The 27,154-nt window shown below is 39.3% G+C and overlaps 1 protein-coding gene across 2 annotated transcripts in view; it reads left to right on the forward strand.

The window, feature by feature from the left end:
- LOC117399269 (adenylate cyclase type 1-like) overlaps positions 1-24,160 on the forward strand; it is a 185,216-nt gene extending 161,056 nt beyond the window's left edge. Inside the window, exons 19-21 of one of the 2 annotated variants that reach the window (XM_059022542.1) lie at positions 4,242-4,366; positions 16,797-16,936; positions 18,292-24,160. In XM_059022542.1, coding sequence (XP_058878525.1) covers positions 4,242-4,366; positions 16,797-16,936; positions 18,292-18,394 — 368 coding nt within the window. In that variant the 3' untranslated portion in view covers positions 18,395-24,160. Of the gene's footprint in view, positions 1-4,241; positions 4,367-16,796 lie in introns of both variants that reach the window. The other variant, XM_033998358.3, reaches the window with a different exon arrangement.
- Positions 24,161-27,154: the final 2,994 nt, after the last annotated feature.

Below are 27,154 nucleotides of genomic sequence, written 5' to 3' on the forward strand. Positions count from 1 at the left end.
CTTGCAGCTTGCTTCCTCATCTTGGGTCAGTTTTCAGGCAGAGTCCCGTCTTTGTTCCCTATTTAGGCAGAGTCCCAGAATTGCAGCTTTGCTTAGCAGAGTGACAGCACCTTGTTTAGCATTCGATGTGGAGCGCAAAATGATCAGTTATAGTCAGTTATAGTTATAGTCAGGATATTTATAGTCTTTTTGACTCTGCTAAATAGCTACTTTCATGAGATCATTTGTGTATCTTGCCTTTTTTTAAACTCTTAGTCCTTTGATGTTTTAATGTCATTTTCCACTGGGACGTCACTCGTTTATGTCTTCCTTGTGTCAAAATGATTGTTGTTGCACGTGTGAATTATCTGTACATAATTCAACTGTCCGCTCAGCCTAATCCAGTTCAGGGGCTGGTCCTCTAATCAGTAGGTCACATAGTTCAGTATGTCTGCAAGCCACAGGCCCCCTTCTCAAGACACAGCAGTCTGCCCTGTTTCTCAAGACACACAGTATCATTAATGAATCCAGTTACATTTCTAATACAGGTTCATGTATTATCATATTCAGGGAATATGTCCCACAGTACGATCCTCCTCTGCCTAATATTTGTTTTCACTGGGTTGAACACGTCCCATAGATTTATTATTTTATTCTTTGTTTTTTAGCAGGTGGCACCATAATGCTCCAAAGGTTGAAACTGTGCTTATTCCTTTTTTTTCTTCAGCCATTGTTTGGGTTCAATGTTTTTGAAAATCTGTAAGATTTTGTATTATAATAAAGGTGGTTATTTAACGCAAGATTGTCTTGACTGAAATCATATTACACCAGGATGCTGAAAAGGGACGTCCAGTTGTTTTTAACACCCCCTTATATAAGTCTGTTTCATTAATTTACAGTAGCATAAGAACGTGGTAGGCATCATTTAATACAGATAAGGTTGGATTCGGTATGAGGCTCCAATGCATTTATCTACCTAAAGCTTTATTAAAACAGTCAATCCGTTTAGCTAGAGATTCACTAAAAATGATTATATATTTTTTTAAAGCAGAGAAATGCAAAGGAAATGGCCTAGCAAACACTTATATTTATTTCTTGCAAATAACCTTAGCCCTGCCCATGATGTCATTACTTTGACCGGGTTTTAATGATGTCATATCAACCACCCCTTGCTTGAAGACATTTCCCCTCCCTAAAACACAGATGTAGGAGTGTTTAAATTAACAACAAGCCTGTAATTTGTGTCACTCGTGTGTTTCTACTTCAAGGTGGTCGTTCCATGCTAATTTAAGATTTCATTTTGCCATCAGAAATGGAGCGAAGTATTGAAAACTTGCATATCCCTACCGTCTACTTGTCAGACTCCTCTCGTGTAAATAACACCTGTTTACTTAGATTTCCACTTCCAAAGCCTCTTCTTCTGGGGTAATTGGACATTTAAAGAAACCAGTGTTATTCTATACATGTACACATCAGTCTGACAACTCTTCTTATATGTAAATGTATTGCTATTTTTTACCCATGAAAAATACTTATTTTTATTGTTAATCAAAAGCAAAACTTGTTAATTTGGAAAATTACCTATATGGTAACAATATCCTGGGAGACAGTCAACATGGTTTTAGGAAAGGGAGATCGTGTCTAACTAACCTGCTTGATTTTTTTGAGGATGCAACACGACAATGGATAATTGCAAAGCATATGACATCGTTTATTTAGATTTCCAGAAAGCTTTTGACAAAGTCCTGCATAATAATTCTCAAACTGAATGCAGTAGGGATTCAAAGAAATGCATGCACATGGATTAGGGAGTGGTTAACATGTAGAAAACAGAAAGTACTGATTAGAGGAGAAACCTCAAAATGGAGCTACGTAACGAGTGGTGTACCACAGGATCAGTATTAGGTCCTCTGCTCTTCCTAATCTACATTAATTATTTAGATTCTGGTATAGCAAGAAAACTTGTGAAATTTGCAGACAACACAAAAATAGGAGGAGTGGCAAACAATGTTGCAGCAGCAAAGGTCATTCAAAATGATCTAGACAGCATTCAGGACTGGGCACACACATGGCAAATTACATTTAATAGAGAAAAGTGTAAGGTACTGCACGCAGGCAATAAAAATGTGCATTATAAATATCATATGGGCGATACTGAAATTGAAGACAGAATCTATGAAAAAGACCTAGGAGTTTATGTTGACTCAGAAATGTATTCATCTAGACAATGTGGGGAAGCATAAAAAAGGCCAACAAGATGCTTGGATATATTGTGAAAAGTGTTGAATTTAAATCAAGGGAAGTAATGATAAAACTTTACAATGCATTAGTAAGACCTCATCTAGAATATTGTGTTCAGTTCTGGTCACCTAGTTACAAAAAGGATATTGCTGCTTAGAAAGACTGCAAAGAAGAGCGACCAGAATTATCCTGGGTTTAAAATGCATGTTGTATGCAGACAGGCTAAAAGAATTGAATCTATTCAGTCTTGAACAAGACTACACAGTGATCTGATTCAAACATTCAAAATCCTAAAAGGTATAGACAGTGTCGACCCAGGGGATATTTTTGATCTGAAAAAAGAAACAAGGACCAGGGGTCACAAATGGAGATTAGATAAAGGGGCATTCAGAACAGAAAATAGGAGGCACTTTTTTTACACAGAAAATTGTGAGGGTCTGGATCCAACTCCCCAGTAATGTTGTTGAAGCTGACACCCTGGGATCCTTCAAGAAGCTGCTTGATAAGATTCTGGGATCAATAAGCTACTAACAACCAAACGAGCAAGATGGGCTGAATGGCCTCCTCTTGTTTGTAAACTTTCTTATGTTCTTATGTTCTTAATTTAATAGCTAAAAAGAAACATCTGCAACTTTCAATTGTGTACGTTCTCCCTCCAAAACTCAAGTTCATCATATATTCATCATATACTAACAGCATCATGGGACTATCGATGATAAAATAAAAAAAAAATAAAGCCTTTTATAAATCAAAAGATTTCCTTCTAGGGGCGAATACAGTCCTTTGTTTAAAAGTAAAGTGCTTTTGGACCTGAAGAATATACATATATTCACATCATGGCACTTACAATGATATACTTTCAAAACTAAAGCCTATACATTTAAATTGATTAAGCTTCCACAAGCGTGTGACTTTCTTTTTCAAATTGTATAATTCTAAGTGCCATGATGTATATAATTAAAACAAGCGCTATGTTCAGGTCTAGAAGCACGTTACTTTTAAACAATGGACTGTATTCGCCCAGTTCAGAAAAACATATTTTCTTAAAGACTTTACTGTAACGATTTGTTTAGTTCTAGATAGAGATACCCACAAAACCGAACATTTCCTCATAATAATATGCATCAAAATACGATCACAGGTTACGTTTATAGATATGTGTGAAAAATAATATGTCTGACGATAAAGTTTTGTAGCAACTATGCTTGTTTCACATTTATCCCACATAATTTGTACATGTTTAAATGTCTTTTCAAATTATAGCACAAATATAGAATGTTTGTATTTTGGAATCTCACCGTTCTTTGAAAGATATTTTTGGGTTCTATTGTCCGAGTAACAAACCCAACTTCCTGTGGCTGTTGTCTGTGCCTGTTTGACGCTGACAATGAAGGTGTTGCCCATGAGTGTAGGTGGCAAATGTGAGCCGTCTCTGATCACTGCATTCACAGTAGAACAAAAAACAGACCAAAGACGTTGATGAGCCCTCTTTGGAGAAGGCCACTTTTAGGATGGCTGAACCTGGTATGGACCTGGGCCAGCTGCGTTTACACTACAAAAAAAAAAAAAAAGACCTAAGCCACCACAGTCGGCTTTAAAGTAAGTGTAAACAGGGTACTGATGTGCTCCACAACATCTTATGGCCAATAGAATTCTATCTTTCAGAGGTCTCGATTCATAGGCTATTCAATATTCAAGGTCAGCATGAGTTCTCTGCTGGACGGAACGTTAGTGCTACTAGTCTGTACCCCATGTGAAGTGGCATTAACTAGCACCCTGTATTGACCACATGGGAAGTAAAATGATATAGGGGCAAACCCAAGACCAAGACTGCTTAATTGGTCTGCTGTGTTGAATTAAGTTAATTGTCTTATACCTCTTTAGACGTGTGCAAAAGGAATTGGACAAAAGGAGGGTGTTTCCTTCCGTACATTTTGTTCCACTTTGAAAGTACAGTGTAATGACTGGAGCGTCTTTTCTATGATAGGATTTTAGCTCACTGTAAAATCTATCACTTGTAGGTATCAATGTTGGACCTGTAGTGGCAGGAGTCATTGGGGCCAGGAGACCACAATATGACATCTGGGGAAACACTGTTAATGTAGCTAGCAGAATGGACAGCACTGGAGTTCAAGGGAAAATACAAGTAAGTACATTTTCTATTGTAAGCGGAGTTAAACATTAAAACCAGGATAGATTCATTAATTAATGTGATGTAGGTATTTTTGATCAATGATTTATCTAACTACTGTAATGGTGAAAACAAAAATACAGTAGAACTCCACATTAACTGTAATAATTGGGACCGAGCCCTGTGCGTTTGTAGAAACATGCAGTTGATCTATAACCTCCCAAAACATGATCTTTTCATTAATATATAACCCCAAAATAAAATTAAATATTGGTAAATTGAGAGGAGTGGTAGTTCCTTGCGCCAAGTTATCAGTGAGAACTACCAGACTCTATACAACGAGGATAGTTTACATGTTTTCAGGGTATTGGCGCAGCAAAAGTAAATCAGCCAAAAGCACCATTTCACGTTTAATTTGTAGTTCCCAACACTTTTGGTGAAATGTAGAAAACAAAAGTTAATACCTGTCATACAGTAAGAGAAATAAGTCGCCAAAGTAAGGTAAAAATGTCCTCCTTTTTTTCCTATTTTTTTGCAGAATTTTGTAGACCCCAGGCACATTTATCCAGGAATATGTATATTACAGAACATCTGAGTTTAATGACAATTAACTTGTTTTGTCAACATGGAAATATACTCGGGGACACATTTATTTTGACGTCTGTATCATTTATATTAAATTATTTATTTCTGTTTTAAAATGGAACATCTCTGAAAAAGCATGGTTTCCTGTCAGTATAACGCTCATTTTGGTCCCTATTGGTGCAAGGAAGTACGGTTCCTCCTCTCAATATTGGTTGATGAGAGTAACGCTATTTGTGGTCCCCAATGGACAAAAAGGAACATTAATTTCTGAGAATTAGCTATGCTGAAGGATAGCCTATATATTTGGATAAATTAAAATATAAATAAATACATTAATGCATATTGAAATAAATCAATACATAAATCAATATATAGACATTTCTTTATCTGTCTTGATATTTATGTATCTATTGATTTATCTGTCTTTTTCACTATCAGATATAAACACTGCCATTTAATACTGTATGAAACGAAAATAAATACTCAACAGTTCTTGTTCAATTGTATATTAGTGAAGATTTTTGTACATAAAGGTCGATATGCTTTCATATATTTTTACTTTCAAATTTAAAAATATATATTGTAATGATCCAGACAATTGCTTTGTTGCAAGAGTTGTTGTCTGTTCAGTTTGTATCGTCTGTCTTTTATGTACATGTATTGTAAGCATGGGAAGGGGGAGTGAGTGAATGAGTGGGGAGAATGTGTGTTTCTGTTTTCGGGGGTTGCAGAGCAAGGTTGTGACTGATTGATGAGCCAGACAGAGGCGGGAAATGATAGGAGGTGATCTAAGGGGGTGCATGAGCCTGGGGACTGGAGACAGTCCAGCGCTGAACATGGATTGGAAACTGTGGGTGTGACTGAGCGAGCGTGTGAGCTGTGACCGATGAGAATATGCAGTGAAAGTGCCAAGACTGAAACGTAGGGTTATTATTTTTGTGTCGTGAATTCCGGCCCTTAACAGGAATTTTCTCTAGTTTCAAATAAAACAAACATTTTGAGAATTCAACACTGCCTCCCTGAGTACTACTTCCTAAACATGAAAACATTATAATATACTAAATGAACAGATCAAGCTTATTATGATAGTTTGCAAAATCAGATGAAAGCTTTCAATACAATCGGGATAATACATAATCATTATTTACAAAATCTTGTTCATCTCGTTATTGGTTAAAAACTGTAACTTTACTGCTATACTACTTGCAAATGTAAAATGGAAGGACAAACTTTGTGGTGTGAAAGCTAGGGCGTCTGCATTGCAAGCTGCATTGGAAGCATGTCTTGGGTTCAATTCCCACATAGGGTTTATATTGCAAATTATAAAAAATATATATATATGTGTAACAAACACATTTTTAATGTGAAAAAAATGTAGTTGCTATGAATGACACTTTCATTGAACATACATACTTTTGCACACATAACTTAACATGTATATACAGACGTGCTCAAATTTGTTGGTACCCTTACAGCTCATTGAAATAATGCTTCATTCCTCCTGAAAAGTGATGAAATTAAAAGCTATTTTATCATGTATACTTGCATGCCTTTGGTATGTCACAAAATAAAGCAAAGAAGCTGTGAATAGAGATGAATTATTGCTTATTCTACAAAGATATTCTAAAATGGCCTGGACACATTTGTTGGTACCCCTTAGAAAAGATAATAAATAATTGGATTATAGTGATATTTCAAACTAATTAGTTTCTTTAATTAGTATCACACATGTCTCCAATCTTGTAATCAGTCATTCAGCCTATTTAAATGGAGAAAAGTAGTCACTGTGCTATTTGGTATCATTGTGTGCACCACACTGAACATGGACCAGAGAAAGCAAAGGTGAGAGTTGTCTGAGGAGATCAGAAAGAAAATAATAGACAAGCATGGTAAAGGTAAAGGCTACAAGACCATCTCCAAGCAGCTTGATGTTCCTGTGACAACAGTTGCAAATATTATTAAGAAGTTTAAGGTCCATGGAACTGTAGCCAACCTCACTGGGCGCGGCCGCAAGAGGAAAATCAACCCCAGATTGAACAGAAGGATAGTGTGAATGGTAGAAAAAGAACCAAGGATAACTGCCAAAGAGATACAAGCTGAACTCCAAGGTGAAGGTACGTCAGTTTCTGATCGCACCATCTGTCGCTTTTTGAGCGAATGTGAGCTCCATGGAAGAAGACCCAGGAGGACTCCACTTTTGAAAGAAAAACATAAAAAAGCCAGACTGGAATTTGCTAAAATGCATATTGACAAGCCACAATCCTTCAAAACTGGAGCTTTTTGGCAAGTCACATCAGCTCTATGTTCACAGACAAAAAATGAAGCTTTCAAAGAAAAGAACACCATACCTACAGTGAAACATGCAGGAGGCTCGGTTATGTTTTGGGGCTGCTTTGCTGCGCCTGGCACAGGATGCCTTGAATCTGTGCAGGGCACAATGAAATCTCAAGACTATCAAGGCATTCTGGAGCGAAACGTACTGCTCAGTGTCAGAAAGCTCTGTCTCAGTCGCAGGTCATGGGCCCTCCAACAGGATAATGACCCAAAACACACAGCTAAAAGCACCCAAGAATGGATAAGAACAAAACATTGGACTATTCTGAAGTGGCCTTCTATGAGTCCTCATCTGAATCCTATCGAACATCTATGGAAAGAGCTGAAACTTGCAGTCTGGAGAAGGCACCCATCAAACCTGAGACAGCTGGAGCAGTTTGCTCAGGAAGAGTGGGCCAAACTACCTGTTAACAGGTGCAGAAGTCTCATTGAGAGCGACAGAAAACGTTTGATTGCAGTGATTGCCTCTAAAGGTTGTGCAACAAAATATTAGGTTAGCGGTCCCATCATTTTTGTCCATGCCATTTTCATTTGTTTTCTTATTTACAATATTGTGTTGAATAAAAAATCAAAAGCAAAGTCTGATTTCTATTAAATATGGAATAAACAATGGTGGATGCCAATTACTTTTGTCAGTTTCAAGTTATTTCAGAGAAAATTGTGCATTCTTCGTTTTTTGTGGAGGGGTACCAACAAATTTGAGCACGTCTGTATATAAGGCAGGATTTGAACCCTGACTAGTCATATTTTCACTCCAACTACATAACCACTACGCTACACAGATTCACATCTTACCCCTTTCAACAGACTAGGCTACTATTTACATTTACCCAATCCAAACGGCAATACATTGCATCAATATAGGTTGAACAATTTTGCTATTCCTGTAATGTGTGTGTGTGTGTTATTATCCATTAAGTGAAAAAAATAAGTGATATCTGAAACAAAAACACATTGGAAATGTGAGAAAACGGCAAGTTATCAAGTTGGCTTGTGTTTTTGAGGCTTGTGTTTTTCAGGCAGAATAAAAGTGATCGAACCGGCATCAAAAACACAAGTCAAGTTAGTAGAAACAGTTGGGGCAACCACCGCTTTTACAGTTGTTCCTATTTGCTGTGCTGGCCAAGGTTGCCCCAATGGTTTCTTGAAACTTGGCTTGTGTTTTTGATATCTCCACTTTAAATGGCTGGGAACTTTTGATAACTTGCCGTTTTTTTCACATTTCCAATGTGTTTTTGTTTAAGATTAAATACAGTTGGACCCACTTTATATTGTAGCGACCCATGTCAGCTGTCTATCTGTGTTACATGCATTGTGTGTTTGTGCTCTAATTCCTGTACTGTAATTGTGCCCCCCCCCTTCTGCTCTGTATTTCCCGCCACTGCTTTCTTTACTCTGTCCATGTCTGTGTAATTCTAGCCTGCCTGTGTGCGTTCTGTGTCTCCACGGTGATTGCTTGTTATCTGTCTGTCCTCATTGGCTGTTGTTTGTCTGTGCCCATTGGTCCTAGTGTGCGGCTCAGGTCCAATGGGATGTGCCTGAGCTGTGGTACCCTGATTTGAATAAGGGTCGGAGCTAAGGTTCTAAGAAGGTGCTGCGCCACCATTTTGTGTCTGTGTTGGTCTGTGTCTGATGTTGGTTGTCAAAGGATGAATTGTTGTATGTTATGAAGCGGACAGAGCAGTGGACTCTGGTGGGTGCTGTGCTACTGTCCGGAAATAAAGAAAAGTTTGGAACCAAGTAACAAAGCATGTCTCTGAATTTTCTGCCTCTGCGAAATGCTACACTGGTGTTAGTAGTGGTATCTGGCATGGAACCCCCGAGCGTCAATCAGGAACAGCTGCTCCAGTACGAGAAGGAGCTCGAGAAGGAGCTTGCCCTGATGGTGGAACAGAGCAGGACCAGCGACAGACTAGGCTGGGTCACTCAGAGCACCGCGCTGGATACCCGGAGCCAGGAGAGACTGCAGACCCGATCAATGTGACAGCAGTGACAGTACAGCAAGACGGCGGAGTGTGAAACTGCCCACCTTTGACAGCACCACGAACTGGGAGGCCTTCCACACACAGCTAACCGTGCTGGGTAAGCTGTGCAAGTGCAGCGAGTGCAACAAGGCACAGCAACTGATGGCAGCACTGAGAGGGGATGTCCAGATGGTGCTGCTGAACCTGGCTGAGGAGGACGGGCAGCTACCACACCTTGGTGTCCACCCTCCAATGCCAGTCCGGCAGTATAGGTGAACCAGAGCTGCTACGAGCCAGGTTCCAAAGGCGAGAGTGGATGATGGGGAGAACCTGGCTCGATTAGCCACAGACCTAGAGAGGGAAGCCTGGCGGGTGTACGAGGACGCTGCAGCCAGAGAGCAAGAGGAGCAGGCCCGGTTCCAATTCATTGAAGCCATGGGACCGGGTGTGCTACGCAAGCACCTGCGGCTTGACCCGGGAGGAGAACAGTGCCCGTCCACATCCTACAGTCCAGGGGGCCGAACGAGACAACCCAGAACATAGCACCACTCGTAGAGATCCTGCGGGAGATCGTGGCCATCCAGCAAGCCATGGGGCGTTCCGGACCACCACCAACCAACGGTCCCCGCTTCTATTGGGGATGTGGCCAGCCTGGTCACATCGGCTTCTACTGCCCCCAAAAGGAGCTGTGACCTGAACCCCATCGACCACCGGCGGGAAACAAGAAGAAGCCGATGTAAAAGGGAAAACATCGGCCCAAGTCTTCAACCCCAACCCAACTGCCAACGTCCCAGTCATCGTGGAGAGAACCAGTATCATGGCGCACCTCCATCTAAATTGTCAGGTGGAGGGCGTGCCCTGCACCACACTGATCGATACTGGATCCACCGTCACCCTGGTCAGGTCTGACATCTTCCAGCAGGCCGGCGAGACCAGCCAGGCTAAAGTGGCAAGGAAGTCAGCAGGCGAGAGGGCAGCTGGATCTGGGGAGAGGGACATTGACCTTTGAAGTGGGGCCATTGATGATGATGGGCCGGGAATTGCGAACGCCAGCTGCAACCCTGTATGGGCGAACGCCAGGACGCCCCTGGCTTCATCACCAGCGCCACAGACCCCCATTGCCAGGCCAAGACCTGCAAATGATTCTCGCCAATGGGGGACGCGACCGCAATGGCACAGCCGAGTACCTGCTCGGTATCGGAACTTTGTGTCCTCCACCACCCAGTTTGTTTTTGGGTTGGGCGACCACCTTACATCGCTCGCCAGGAGCAACCTGGCTGTATCCCACCTCTGTTGTTGACTGACAGCGGCTACCTGGGAAACCCGTACACCAGTGGGACTACCGTCGCTCAACTGTGGAGCTGGACTCTCAGGATTGCACACTGCAAACTTTTTGGGGACAAAAAGGAACTAAGGCAATGTAGTGATCCGTGTACTGTCATTTCAGCTGTCTATCTGTGTTATGTGCATTGTGTGTTTGTGCTATAATTCCCGTACTGTAATTGTGTCCCTCCCCCCATGGTTGTTATCTGGCTGTCCTCTTTGGCTGTTGTTTGTTTGGGATGTGCCTGAGTTCTGGTACCTTGATTTGAATAAGGGCCAGAGCTAAGGTCAAAGAAGTCACTGCGCCATCATTTTGTGGCTTTGTTGGTCTGATGTCTAATGTTGTTTGCCAAGAGAAGAATTGTTGTATGTTGTGAAGCGGACAGAGCAATGGACTCTGGTGGGTGCTGTGCTAGCATCTGAAAATAAAGAAAATATTGCAGCCATGTAACAAAGCATCTTTCAGTTTTCTGCCTCCTGCGAAACACTACAATATCATGATCATCGTATAGGGACAGTTCATTATAAAAATGGGGTTTGACTTTTTTCAATCAAGTTTATCACGAGTGCGAGAAAAAAAGAGCAGTGAATGAAAGAGCACTGTTTTAATAAGGTATAACTTTCATTGACATAAAATCATTAGAATAAAGTGTGTTTTGTGTTGTTTGCATGTAAACAATATAATCATATGAGAAAAAAAAAGAATTTACTGTACAGTAGTTTACCACAGTATAGTTCAATAAAGGATGTTTTGGTCATTTACTGTGCATGTAAATGAATGCAATCAATTTTTATAACAAAAACTCACAGAATGTACTGCATTTTAATACTGTACAGTAAAATTTTTGATATTAGAAAAAAATAAGGTTTTGTGTCATTTACTGTCAATGTAAACAAACATGTTTTATATAAAACAAATAGGTTTCATTCAGTAGATACCATGACCTGAAATGTGTTGATTCTAATTCAATCCAAATGGTGGTGGAGATGCTTAATGCCTTGACTCTTCTTTTTGAGTGCACAGTCCCTCATTACCATCAGAATCAAAATGTCATTTCCACTGCTTTATTAATGCTTTTAGTGTTGCTGTGAGAGCGGTAAAACAGTGCAATGAGTGGTTGGCATAGAGAAAGAAAACCACGCGGAAAACCTGCACGGTTGATTGGACATGTGGTTGTTCGGAGTTCTACTGTATTTTCATTATTATTTCATGTTAGACTGGAAGTATAAAATGAAAAGTCTTTGGTGTTTTAAGAGGATGAGAAAACAAATTATTTACCCAATTATTGATGTATGTGAAGGAATAAAAGCTGTATAAACACTTTTTTTTTAAATTCAAAATTGAATTGTTTTGCTTATTAAAATCTTTGTTTTTCTTTGTGAAGAAAGGCGATTATCTAATGAGGGTTTGTGGCAAAGTGGGTTATAGTGCACAGGTGTAGAGATGATGCAGTGTTCCAAACAAACACAGTACTGGTGATATGATGGTTCTTTTATTTTGAATCCAATAGTCGAAACTGACCAACAGAAAACAATAATGAAATACAGGCAGTACTCAGTGCTTGGTACTGCTCTGTATAAATAATGCACGGGGAAGTCCCAAATGATAATACACGAATCCACAAACAAATAGACACACACAGACAAAACATATATGGTCACCGGTCCTTTAGTGAGTGCAGTAGTGCTAGTGGTGAATATAACAATAGTGTGCTTTAGTGCAGTGATGATCCGGGTGGGTGCTGGCCTCTGGCGACAGCTCCTGAACTTGTGTTTAGTAACAGTTAGACAAACGAAGACAAAACACTCATTGTACATTTAACACGGGTCCTTCCGGTCTCCATTAAATTTACCCAAAACGAAGAAACAGATTACGATTCTCCGTCCCCTTTTTATGCTGTATCAAACGACCCCTTGGTAAACGAGTGCAACCACCTCTCCAATCTCTGGCTGCCACATTGTTTACCTTCTGGGTCAATGCGTTCTCGCCTTCATCCAGACTGGCCGACTTCCCGACCCTGGGAAAGAACTGTCAGGCCAACCCATCCAAAGAACTGTTCTCGCTGCTTAGCGCCCACACAGGTCGGGAGGGAGATTTACAACCAAGACTTGTATTTCTGTCACAGGGTTACAAATACATTTAGTAAACAAAGGATCTGAGTGGGGCTAATGGATAATAAATGTCCCACCCCTAGTCATTATGTATTGTCAGCAAATTGATATTTTGCTTATTAAAAGAGGATACAATTATCTATTGATTTCCATTACACGAGAGTAGACGTTAAAACTTCATGCTGATTTGAACTCGGCTCTCGCCAAGATAAGTACCAAATAAGACATAGCTTCTTTTTTTGTAAACTAATGTGATCCATCTGCGTCTCCATCCATTTGCGCTTCCTTCCATATGATGATGTAGATATCCTTCTGTCTGGTGTTAATGGCTGAAGTGTAATGCTGGCTCCAGGGATCAGATTATTGCCTCCCTAGCGCATCAGCACACACAACGGCTGCGACGCTGGCTCTGGGGATCAACCAAAGTGCGGTCTCCCCAGCGCATCAGCATGACAACCGTCTGGATTGAGCTAAGTAGGGTACATCTCTGGGGTCATCAAGTGGGCACCTTCCATCCTCAGTGTTTCGTCGACTAGCCCACGACACCTCAAGAGGGCTCGACATTGATTCTGGCATCCCAGCATCATCTCCCTCCGTCCCCTACTCAACTTAGTTCAGCTTACTTACCCGTACATCAGCTTTCCTTTCTATTGTGCTTGAGATCCCCAGCCAGAATCTTTCCGTCTCAACCACAGCCAGTTGCTGCTCCTCTCTGCTGCTTCAGATAAGTTCTTCACTGTGTGACGCAACTCTTGGCCACTGAATCCGACATCTCTGAGAAACTGGGTTGTAGAGTGTGCCACAAATCCTCGACAACCCACCTCCACTGGGTAAACCCGGACTCTCCATCCTCGCTGTTCCGCTTCAGTGGCTAGTTGAGCATACCGCAGTTTCTTCTTCTCATATGCCTCATGTACAGCATCCTCCCATGGCACTGTTAACTCTACCAGGTGAACAAGGCGTGCTGATCCAGACCACAAGACAATATTTGGTCGAAGGTTAGTGGTGGCAATCTCAGGTGGAAAAATAAGCCATTGACCAACATCTGCCAGCATTTTCCAGTCTCTAGCAGCTTCCAGTTGTCCTGGGCGAGGATTGGTTTTAACACCTTTTCTTGGTGGTTGCTCTCATGGGCAGTGGAATGTTGTCTTTTGTGTGTAATGTTTTGATGGAACTGGTGGCAACTTATTGGTCATGTTACGCTTGTCTTCCAATGCTAAGGCCAAACATCGCAACACCTGGTCATGGCGCCAAGTAAACCGTCCTTGGCTAAGAGCCACCTTACATCCTGTCAAAATGTGCCTTAATGTTGCAGGTGATGAACACAAAGGACATGAGGGATCCTCTCCTACCCAGAGGTTTAGGTTCTGTGGTGATGGGAGAACATCATATGTTGACCTGATGAGGAAACTGATCCTGCTCTGTTCCATTGACCATAGGTCTTGCCAGCCAATCTTGCGTTGTTTCACACTCTCCCATCTCATCCATTCTCCCTGCTTGGCCTGGGAAATGGCCTTTATACACCTCATCCTCTCCTCCTGCTTTTGCACCTCGTTGACTACCAGCTTCCTCCATTGAGCTGGGGCTGCCTTGTGCCATGTAGGAGGAGCTGAACTGAGACCAAGACCCCCTCTTCCATGCTGAACTTGCCCCATGATATCACCAATTTGAAGGGCAGCTTTAACATCCTCCACAGCTTTCTTTGCCGGCCACTTTCTTCCAGTTTTCAACACAGGTGCTGCCTCCCTTACGCATTTGTCGCGTGACTCTACTAATGTCATTTCCAGTCGGACCTCGGCGCACTTAAACTCCTCGGTTAGAGCAGAGACTGGTATCTGCAGTATTCCTTTACCATAAAGTCCCACTCTGCTGAGGCAGCGTGGAACTCCCAACCATTTCCTGATGTATGAACTGATTAAAGCTTCCAGCTTCTCTACTGTTGTCAAAGAAACCTTGTACACAGTCAGTGGCCACAGCAACCTCGGCAGTAGACCAAACTGAAAGCACCAGAGTTTTAGTTTGCCTGGTAAAGCGCTGCTGTCTATGCTCTTCAACCCGTCTACTGCTTGTTGTCTAACTTCTCCCACACAAACTGTGTCCTTTAGATCCCCGTCATACCATCTCCCAAGACTCTTCACTGACTTCTCAGACACTGTTGGTATTGCCTCACCATTAATGAAGAATGTTTTATCTACTACTTTACCTTTAATTATAGAGATGCTCCTTGATTTAGTGGGCTTGAATTGCATTCATGCCCATTCAATGTTATTGGTTAATTTGACCAATAAACGATTAGTGCAGGCTACTGTTGTAGTCATGGTTGTCATGTCATCCATGTATGCTCGAATTGGTGGTAGTCGCATTCCAGAAGCCAAGCGCTCTCCTCCCACTACCCATTTTGATGCCCTAATGATTACTTCCATTGCCATGGTGAAAGCCAGTGGAGAAATGGTGCTTCCTGCCATTATTCAAACTTCTAGGCATTGCCATGTAGTGCTGAATTCTGAAGTTGAAAAACTAAATTGCAAATCTCCAAAGTAGGCTTTCACTAAATTTGTTATTGTCATCGGTACACTGAAAAAATCAAATGCTGCTGTGATGGGGTGCTAGTTCGCCCCTATAATTTGTGTTGTTTGTTATTGTTATTTTTACTGTATTCATTATGTTTATTATTCTTGCCCATTTTTTTAATTTAATTTAATTTTTTTCCCAAAAACAAAACAAAAAAAACTGCACTTCCGCTGAGTCTTCAGGGGGTGCTATCCCACTTCTTACACCACTTGTGGCAGGATAGCCGCAGTGAAATAAAATACTTTAATTGACCAAAACACAAATAAACAGGCACAAGGGCCAAACAAAAGGGAAAAACAGTAAACAAAAGGTTTCAAACAAAACAGTGGAACAAAATAAATCATTCTACAGACAACACTTACTCTGTGTCTCTTCAAAACAAAAACACTCCAAACCACCCTCTCCCAACAAAAGGGTTTCAGCTGTCTTTTATAGTCTGTGGCTGGAGCCCAATTAACCAATAATTATAAGCACTTAAGGCTCCAGCCACATTCTCACATGTATTTTCCACAGGGAGGAATTTAACGCCCTCCCTGCCGATCCAAACCAAACAAGAATAATAAACATAATGAAAACAGTAAAAATAACAATAACAAACAAATTATAGGGGCGAACTAGCACCCCATCACAGCTGCCCAAAGAAGTTCATGTGGCACTGAACCATATGCATTAGCCAAATCCAGGAATGTCACATGGAGCTCCTTCCTCTCCTTTTTAGCTGATTGAATTTGTTGCCAGATCACATTGATGTGTTCTAAGCATCCTGGGAAACCTGGAATGCCAGCTTTTTGTATTGAAGTGTCAATGAAGCAGTTCTTTAATAGGTAAGTTGACAATCTCTGAGCAATAACACTGAAGAAAATCTTGTCTGCTACATTTAATCTGGAAATAGGGTGAAACTGACTGATGCTTGTAGAATCTTTTTCTTTAGGTATAAAGACCACCTGCTCGGCACCATGCTCTTAGTACAACCTGTTTTTCCCATGCCATTTTCATCAGTTTCCACAGGATTCGTAGAACTCCTGAAGCTCTCTTGTACACTCTGTATGGAACTCCATTAGGCCCTGGAGACGATGAAGCCCTTGCTTTTTTCACACCTTGCTCTACTTCTTTCCACTTAGGTGCACAGTCCTCCATTTGGTATTCTGGTGGATTGATAGGTGGGATGTCTGAAGAAATTGTCATAGGCTCCTACCTTTTTGAATCTGTATGTGTTTCCTCCAAATATCTCTCCAGCTCAACCTTAGATGCTTTTAGTGTGTCATTCTTCTCACTGGTGAATAACTTATTTACAAATTTGAATGGGTCTTTATAAAAGTTAGTTCTCGCACGCTCCTTCTTTTTGTAGCATTTCCGTAGGCGCTCAGCTCTGCACAATGTTACCAAGATATTTAGTAGTCAGTAAGGGGTCGAAGTGGAATACAAGGGGTGATAAAAAACCCCACCCCAAGTTGTTATGTTTCAGGTCTGCTGGCTTAACACTTTCGACATGGCAGTTTATATAGCCTACATTTAAAAACTAACCATGAGTGACTTCTCTTTCCTTTATATTCCAGATAACTGAAGATGTGTATCGAATACTCACGAAGTGCGACTATGAGTTTGTGTGTCGGGGGAAGGTCAGTGTGAAAGGAAAAGGAGAAATGCTGACATATTTCCTGGAGGGGAAATCCAATGGTCCTAACCTACAGACCAGGTCAGCGAGTCTTGAAAAGAAAAAGTACCCTTATGGGAGAGCCAACGTTCAAACAAAGTTGGGCACTAGCTGCCCTTTAGTATCATCTGTAGCGAGTTTCACAGTGAAAGCTGGCCTTGGAACCATTCAGGCCTCTAATGCACTCTCAAACCAGACTGCGCATTGCCTTCCATCTGAGCAGGAAGCATGAAAACATACCATTTTGGTCAAGGACAAGTTTTGATTACAAGAGCGGCACATTAAGCAAACTATACAATAAGTCTATGGAAAGGCCATCTCAATAGAAATTTCAATTCAGTTATGCCTGAATTCTCATCGGAAGGTGTTAGGTAATCCAAGGATCACTGCAATCCAACCAAAGAGAACTTTGGGTTCCACTTAAAATAACTTTTGGAAAGGTAACAAGGGCTAACAGTTTGTTAGGGCAGGTCCTAATTTGAAGTTTGAAAGTGCTTATACTTTTTACACTCTTAATGTGCTTTTTTCCTGTTACCCAAACTGGATGGACCAAAGTAAACAATAAACATTTCCAGTAAAGCATCAGAGTTTAAACGGAGAATAAAAGATTGAAATATACCAAAATGACTATACCGGTATATAACAATAAGTCAATTTTACTTAAGAAGGCAAGAAATCTTCCTTTTATGTTTCTTCAAAATGTTCTGTTACTTGGAAGAGAATGGGGCTGATTTAATCAACATACTTTGACATTTTAAGAACTTTACATGATATGTGATACTATGTGTGATACCCCAAGCCAGTAATAATCAAAAGAGTATAAAATGTTCCATTCCAGTCCACGGAGACTAATATGTATTTTCATCCTGGGGGTGGAGAATGGGGGGAACGGGGTAATATAACTGCTGTTAATAGAACCATGAATGACATTTCTTTATGCCAAGATGGAGTGGTCATTATAACCCTACAGCTAACCATGTAATAAGCAATCCCCTTTACAGCCTTAATAATTAGACTGACCTCCAAGAATTAAGAATAAAGGAATGTTGGGTCCATCTTACTTCTTGTTATGATTGCAAACATGTAGTAGTTTCTCCCCAATGGTTAATTATTCCCCCAATCCCACTCAATACTTCATGTTCCTCTTTTGGAGGATATTTTGTTATTCCCTGCTTCCATCTGCCACTAGGATCAGAATGAAAGAGATTTAAAATCTGACTCATACATTACTATTGGCAGCAGAGCAATATCAATATGCTTTAAAAGGCACATAAGGACCTTTTTATTTTATTGTGTTACATGTTCCCATGTGTTGCTACAACGGTTTATGTAAGGTGTGTGTATTGTTTTATTGTGACCACTTTTTTAAACTTTTAAATTGCATTTCCTGCCTCAAGATGGCCTCCCATGTACCCGCATGGACCTCTCAGAACTACATTTCCCATCATCCTCCTGCTCACTGGTAAGAAATTTCTATGGCCCAATCAATCTGATGGATGAGTAACATAAAGAGCATCCAAGTGATGCCCAGTGTCGTACAGCATTTTTTAATTTAGGAACAAAAACACATGTTATCTCTGTTTAGTATGTTGGTTGATGAAAACTATTCATGCTTAATAGGTATATGAGCAAATAGCCCAAAGGTTAAGCATGATATATTTAATTCTACCCTGTCAATTGAAATGATGGTATTCATGGCAAACCTAGTTGAGGTGAGAAAAAAGTGTGAGTACATTCAACTCAATTTAATGTTGAAGATAGATAAGTAGAAAGAAAACAGTAAAGGTGAAGTAAACCCATAAAGAGGTACAATTTCACTTTTGGACAATGTACAAAACATATACAAATACATGCTTAATACTCAACAAGATAAGAATGTAACTGATTTCCACTTTTTACTGAAGGCCATGTTAAGTGTGAAAAAGAAAATACAGCTCACCTTTAAAGTTCCAGGCCCCTGCCAGAATAATATTCTGAAGTACAGTATAATATGAAAAAAAAACTGCGGCAAAAAAAGCATTGTGTCAAAATCTACATAATTATTGTTACAGCAGTGGTCACCCAGTGTACTGTTAAGTTGACATATTGTAAATATGGATCATACTTGAGGATCTCAAAAGGCTCTCTCCTAATACAGAATTGCAATGATGATGTTTTCAAGAAATGTTTTAAAATGTTGCACTTACAAAGGTTTGTTTGGTATTTATTTGCCCATAGTGTAAATGGACCATCATAGATTCCTGAATGCATTCCATAATCCATACAGTGTGAAATGCAGTACTAGTAACTTGCCTGATGTTTCCATTCTTACAGTACACACTCAGGAACTAATTAGTTCTAATCTTCCAAATGAAATGTCTTAATATGATATCATAGGGGAACATCTTCAAATGTGCTAATCCCTTAAAAAAAAGAAACATTTTATATTAATGTAGACTTTTGATTATACTTGATTAGTTCAGTGGGACAGGAACAGGCTGATACTATGGGACGACCTGGATTGTTTTGTTTGTGGATTTTGGGAAGTAAATAGAAATGACACAGCAAGGGTTTTCTACAATTAGGTTCTGTGCAGAACAGGTTTTTTAGGATGGCGTTATCAATAGTGGAAATCAGAGTGTCTTGTAATTTTGGACTGATATTATTATCATTATTAGTGTAGAAGATGGTATAGGAGAGTTCTACCTTCTCTGAAACCTGTTCCTATATATATATACTGTATATATACAGTGTCTGTGTATATATATATAATATATAATCAGTCTTTTGCTTTAAAAAATATTTTGTATTGCAGTGTGATTTTTTTTTTAATTTAATGATTAAAAAATATCTGTGTTTTGTTGCCTTATTAATTTTTAACCATCTACAGTGTTTAAAATGTTTGCCTTTTGAATATTCACTTCAAATATGTTGTAAATAGGTTGAACTACACAGTATACATGATGTAATCTGCAGAGAAGGCACACTTTCAAACAAAATGACAAGTTTTTATAATGAATCAACTTTTGTGTAAATATAAAACAGTATAGCCCAGAAGTTTATATATACTGGATTGAATTTTTTAAGTATATAAAAAAAGCATTATTACTGGTCAAACCATGCACACAGTATAAGGCAAATGTTAACATCCTCAACCAATAATGTTAAGTGGCAATGAGCAATTATAATTTCTGCCAACTAAGATTGAACCTGCCATTAATTCAGTAAAACATACAGTTTAACTTAGCCATCTTTTAAAATAAAATAACATTTTATTGATATTGCAATAAACTACAGTATATAAGCTATATACATGGTATTAGTATTATGCTGGGTAACCTGAACAAACAGTATTTACATGTGTTCTCCCGAAGAATATCAAAATCTATGGTTTGCACAAATGTTAAGGAATCTATCATAAGAAATGTATAGGCATGCAGGAAGCTTGTATTAGCTGTTTGTGTTTATGCCATTGGTAACTATGTGGTGGTCAATTGCTGATGTCATTTTTGTATTTCAGCATGTCCTTGATTCAATATAATTTCAATGCAAGTTTACACTGATACTATACAGATTTCCGCTAGACAGTTTGTGACCTTAATTAGAATGAAAGTGACATTTTGTGAAAATGCAAAGCACACAGTTATCATCTCCATGTTCCCATATGCTCTGTCTGTAAGGTATTGAAGTGCTTTATATCTAATCTCCCTGCAGTTACTCAACAGTTTTAATCTTGGTTTTCAGTTCTGCATGTAACTCTCACTTAGTACACAGCCTTACTTTGTCATGGGTTTTAAAGCTATAGTTTCATATATAACTGTGACCAATGTAGCTGAAATCCAGAAAACCCAACTGTTTATGTGTGTAAGCATGGACTATAAACTGTGCTTCAGGTGCAATGTATGATGGCGCCAAATGCCTACTTGAATGTAAAGTTTAATTTCCTAGATTCACAAGTGTGCTCTAAATACAGTCAGCACTATAAAGAGCCAATGTGGGAAACCTTCACTTAATGTAACAACATGTAGGAAATCAGAGGAAGGAAGGAATGTAAACAGAATAGGTCTCAGTATTCAGTGTTTTCTTTTTTTATTCAGGTTGTGGTTGCACATGATATTAGGCCCAAATCCTTTACTCTGAAAAGCTTGGTTTGAATGCTGACAGAGTAGTACCTTGGGTTCATTTTGTACAAGAGTTCCTGCCAGTTAAGGTAAACTGTTATTTCTTAGTACAGCCGCATAGTGTTTGTTGAGGTTCCAAGTGTTTCTGCTTTTTGTTATACAACTCTTTGTGCAATCAGAAACTATGTGGTGCATTGTAGTTTTTGTGGGCTCTATGTTTTCAGGGGCCAAACAAGAAACATATTGTAGCAGTAGAAGATAAAATTGTAGGCTGGAGGTGTTATATTTTCTAAATATCGTGGCCTACTTAATTCTTTGTAACCATTTGCAATAGGTCTGTCTCATTGTACAATCACTAGTAAACATGTATGCTTTAAATGTTAATTAGCTATTTACAGATATTAATACGGGTCTATTTTGTAAGTAAATACAATATTGTAGAGTATCTTCCAGTCTTTTACAAAAGTGGTAAACTAATCTGAACAACTGAATATTTGTCCTATTTCTATGTTTCAAGTGGATTGATTAAAATGTTAAATGTGAATGTACATTTCTTATTGCAACTTTTATACTGAGTGTTTGCACTAATATAATTAATTGAGCATTATGAGAAAAAAGGTGAAGAAAATCATTGCTGAATTAAAACATTGTTTATAATTTAATATGTGTGTTTGTGTGTGACCAATCAGTGAATCAGTCACAGAAAAAGTATTGACTTACACAAAGAACTCCAAAAGTGAATGTAAAAACATGAAACAATTTTTTCTCATTATTTCTCTGTAATTTTAGAGTGTATTTGGAGCTACTTGTAGACCACCAAACTCCATTTCAAACTGTATTGGTTATCACAGCTGAAGGATCTGGATTTAACATAGTAAAAATGTGTATGATGGTACATGGAAGAATATCAGATTGCTCACTGTTCAAACTGCAGTGAAAAAAATGTATAATACAGTAAAAATAAAACTGTATATTACAATATTTTGTAAAATGTTAGTTACACATGGGTTGATTACAATGGTAAATGTGTATTGCAACTATAATTGTGTTCACTGTTATAGTGCACATTTCTGTTGTAAGGGTATGTCATATTTTCTTATGCATTGTACCTAGTCTTTAAGTTATGTTTCTGTCATGTTTTGTTTCAATGTTTACAACTTTGAAAATGTTCAAATCTTTTATCAAAAGTTGTTCGGGTTAGAATTGTAAACTTGGTTGTTTTTCTGCAAGGAGAATCCACCCCTAACCAACACGTCATCAGCAAGCGCATAAAGGCTCGTGTGTTATTCTTCCATGTCGCTTCTTTTGTTTCGGCCTCTCAGTCACGCGCTGGGAAGCCGAAACAGGAGTCGACCGCTTAGAGCCTGGAGGAAGGGCTACACTCAACCATGGACTCCCTGAGGTTTCCCCATACATCAAAAATTAAAAATATGTGAGTAGGGGGGGTTTCCTTACCTGAGTGCTGAGCGGTCCGTATTTAGTTCTGTGGGGTGTGTGGTCAGGCTGGAGAGGCTGGGCTCTTTCCCCCAGCGCAGTCATGCTCTATGGGACAAGCTGTGTCTCACCTGCTCATTTTCATGAATTTTTCAATATTTTGGGGGGTAGGTGGCAGTGCACCACGTGGAGTGCGTTAATCATTATTATTATTTTTCCATTCATTGTCTTTTGGGGGAGGTGGCCCATAGCCACTTCCTAGCTGCAGCACTGGGATGCATGTAACTGTTCATGTTTTTCCAGCCGGCCTCGCACAGGTAGCCGTCGAGCACCCATGGACGAGGCCTCTGGCCAAATTTATAATTCACTCAGGCCCAGAGCGCCCATCACAGTCATCAGGCCCTGAGCGCCCATCACTGTTCATTAAGTCATCTGCAATTGCAATCAATAAATCATTCATTCATTGTGGATTCTCCGTGCTGAATTGTTATTTAGAAAAAATGCAATTTTGTTTTTACTTATAAAATAGAACAACATTGTGCCATGTGCCATCATACAGCTATATCTGGACATGTTTTGGTTAAAAGCTCTTCATTGTCCATGTTTACAATACAAAAAAGTAAATAGTATGCTGTTAGCCGTACCTTTGTTATAAAATATTTCCGATACCTGCTTTTTAAGATGTGGTAAAAGTAAAAACATGTATAATACATGTTTTTAAAAAAATCCCATCAGAAGTCTATTATAACAGTTCAGTTCAATTGAGTACTGGGTTTGTGTCTATCCCACTCTCAAGGAACTCTTCTTTAAAATCAATTGCTTTTAACAGGTAGGATTCTACCAATTCTGTAAAGCTGTGATGTTGGTACAGTAGTAATGCAGCTATTATGTAGGCTATTCCATACCCCCTGTAAGTAGTTTGAATACTATATCTCATTTTTTATGCATATCATTTTAACACTGGACTTTTTTTACCTAATACTTGAATAATGATGAAATAAGAGAATCAAACTTGCATTGCCTGTGCTAACCCTTTGCTGCCAGTGTCCAATATATTTGACATTAAGAAAATGGGTATTAAGTAGGTATGGGAGCATACCTAGGTAGTAAAGGATTACAATTATATTTTTTGAAAAAATATTAGAGTAATAAGAAGAGAGAGTTGGTAATCAAACCAGAACTACAGGTTTAAAAAGCGGCTACTCTACCACATGTTGTCTTATAAGAATGCAAACAATCTCAAACTATTACAAAAGCCGATGCCCATGCACTACATTTCAAGACGGGTTGATTCCTGTTCAAGTGTGAAAGAGAAGCACGACAGACAGCTAAAATGAAATATCTGCCAACACCTTACTGGTAGATTTGTATGCATTTAAATGGTAAATGCTTGCCATTAGGATACAAATGCTCAATTAAACAATGTTTTTTTCTTATGTTATTTTGAATAATAAAGGTAACAATAGCACAGTTACATTTATAGCTGTACAGAGTGTTTCAAGGAAGCATGTTGTTGTAATGCCTAGAGACAGTGATTCTTTAAATAAACTTTTTTTTTTTTTTTTAAATGTGAGAGTATTTTAAATAAACATTCATTAAATAACCCAGTCAAGCATCACAAATGTTTTTGAAAAGTGTCTGTCTGTGACTTTAAGTTAGACATTTTGGAATTGTTGTAGTTATCAGAATTTGTTCATCGGTGTTGTGATCGGTACGATACACTGCAAGCCAAAATTGACTGGAACCCCCCTGCTCGTCATACCACCTTTTATCCTTTCTATCATAAATAAATTAAGTAGGTGACAGCAAAGTACAGTATCATAGACAAAGAACAACACACACACACAATATGCAGTGTGGGTTTTTCTTTTTTTGGGGGGGGGGGGGGGGGCGGCTTTTTTGTAGTATAGTGGTACTGTACTTTTAAAGATTATCAGTTTACTGATAAATTTAGAGATATGATTAAAACAAATTAGGGGTTGCAGTAGTTTATGTGGCCAAATTACCAGGATGGAGGAAAACTATCGTACTATATTATACGGCATACATTGAACCAGTAGGATGGAAGTCAACATTCAAGAGACATGGAAGCAACAAAGTTAAATATTATCTACTTACCTATTTGCATATTCTGACAGTTAAAAATGATACAACATAAAGTCACATTAAACCATCACTTTAAGTGTAATTTTTCATGACTGAAAGATAGTCAAGCAGAGATAGTGGCTGCTTTACAAGCACTTTCAGCAACTTCAGGTTCTAGTTGAAGCCTATGATTCAGGATTTAGCTTGCCATGGCAATAAATGGTAATAAATAGTGGCAATAAATGCTGCACCTGTATGTGTGTGTGTGTATACAGTGCCTTGCGAAAGTATTCGGCCCCCTTGAACTTTGCGACCTTTTGCCACATTTCAGGCTTCAAACATAAAGATATGAAACTGTAATTTTTTGTGAAGAATCAACAACAAGTGGGACACAATCATGAAGTGGAACGAAATTTATTGGATATTTCAAACTTTTTTAACAAATAAAAAACTGAAAAATTGGGCGTGCAAAATTATTCAGCCCCCTTAAGTTAATACTTTGTAGCGCCACCTTTTGCTGCGATTACAGCTGTAAGTCGCTTGGGGTATGTCTCTATCAGTTTTGCACATCGAGAGACTGAAATTTTTGCCCATTCCTCCTTGCAAAACAGCTCGAGCTCAGTGAGGTTGGATGGAGAGCATTTGTGAACAGCAGTTTTCAGTTCTTTCCACAGATTCTCGATTGGATTCAGGTCTGGACTTTGACTTGGCCATTCTAACACCTGGATATGTTTATTTGTGAACCATTCCATTGTAGATTTTGCTTTATGTTTTGGATCATTGTCTTGTTGGAAGACAAATCTCCGTCCCAGTCTCAGGTCTTTTGCAGACTCCATCAGGTTTTCTTCCAGAATGGTCCTGTATTTGGCTCCATCCATCTTCCCATCAATTTTAACCATCTTCCCTGTCCCTGCTGAAGAAAAGCAGGCCCAAACCATGATGCTGCCACCACCATGTTTGACAGTGGGGATGGTGTGTTCAGGGTGATGAGCTGTGTTGCTTTTACGCCAAACATAACGTTTTGCATTGTTACCAAAAAGTTCGATTTTGGTTTCATCTGACCAGAGCACCTTCATCCACATGTTTGGTGTGTCTCCCAGGTGGCTTGTGGCAAACTGTAAACAACACTTTTTATGGATATCTTTAAGAAATGGCTTTCTTCTTGCCACTCTTCCATAAAGGCCAGATTTGTGCAGTATACGACTGATTGTTGTCCTATGGACAGAGTCTCCCACCTCAGCTGTAGATCTCTGCAGTTCATCCAGAGTGATCATGGGCCTCTTGGCTGCATCTCTGATCAGTCTTCTCCTTGTATGAGCTGAAAGTTTAGAGGGACGGCCAGGTCTTGGTAGATTTGCAGTGGTCTGATACTCCTTCCATTTCAATATTATCAGTTGCACAGTGCTCCTTGGGATGTTTAAAGCTTGGGAAATCTTTTTGTATCCAAATCCGGCTTTAAACTTCTCCACAACAGTATCTCGGACCTGCCTGGTGTGTTCCTTGTTCTTCATGATGCTCTCTGCGCTTTAAACGGACCTCTGAGACTATCACAGTGCAGGTGCATTTATACGGAGACTTGGTTACACACAGGTGGATTCTATTTATCATCATTAGTCATTTAGGTCAACATTGGATCATTCAGAGATCCTCACTGAACTCCTGGAGAGAGTTTGCTGCACTGAAAGTAAAGGGGCTGAATAATTTTGCACGCCCAATTTTTCAGTTTTTTATTTGTTAAAAAAGTTTGAAATATCCAATAAATTTCGTTCCACTTCATGATTGTGTCCCACTTGTTGTTGATTCTTCACAAAAAATTACAGTTTCATATCTTTATGTTTGAAGCCTGAAATGTGGCAAAAGGTCGCAAAGTTCAAGGGGGCCGAATACTTTCGCAAGGCACTGTATATAGATATAATTATAAAAAACAGCCAGCAAAAAAGGTGCAGCATTTATTGCCAGGACAGAGGGGGAATTTTAAAGACTATCAAACACAGAAAATGACGACAACAGGAAGGCATTTTCAAACAAAACAGATAATACTGACCTTCTATGAGGCCATTATCCTTGTTTTGCAATCACTTTCCTTTTATGACAACATTCTAATCCAGGAATTCTCTCAGCAAACATCAAAATAATGTCAACCTTGTCAGTTTCTCTATGTGTGACAAGGGCAATATCTCAAACTCCTCCAGATGGAGTAAGTATTTTAAAAAGTACATTTATAAAAAATCCACTGATGAGTTTAACTGCATGCTCCAGTAGGATATTAAAGAAAGGGCTTTGCTCGGTTTACCAAATTAGTGTTTCTGATAAATATTCATTTGGCTTCAAGTATACTCCTGTTGGGTTAATCTTTAACAACACATAGTACACAACAGCTACTGCTTTCATTCTTCAGCGATGAAATCAAATAACAAAGATTAATATGTCCCTAAAGACACCAGTTATTTCTGCATGATAACACAGGATGGCTTCCCATAATATCTTCTTCCTCTCTGAACTTCCAATGGTCCTGCTGAACTCTTGGAGATTGGAGTCTCGGACTAAAATAACATGTGAACAGGGAATGACATGCTCTGCGTGTTCTTTTAACCAGAGTTGTTTATTTGGCTTTCTGTACCAACAGGACAAGATCTGGTGA

Source organism: Acipenser ruthenus, chromosome 4 (genome assembly GCF_902713425.1).
Source record: "Acipenser ruthenus chromosome 4, fAciRut3.2 maternal haplotype, whole genome shotgun sequence".
Taxonomy (NCBI): domain Eukaryota; kingdom Metazoa; phylum Chordata; class Actinopteri; order Acipenseriformes; family Acipenseridae; genus Acipenser; species Acipenser ruthenus.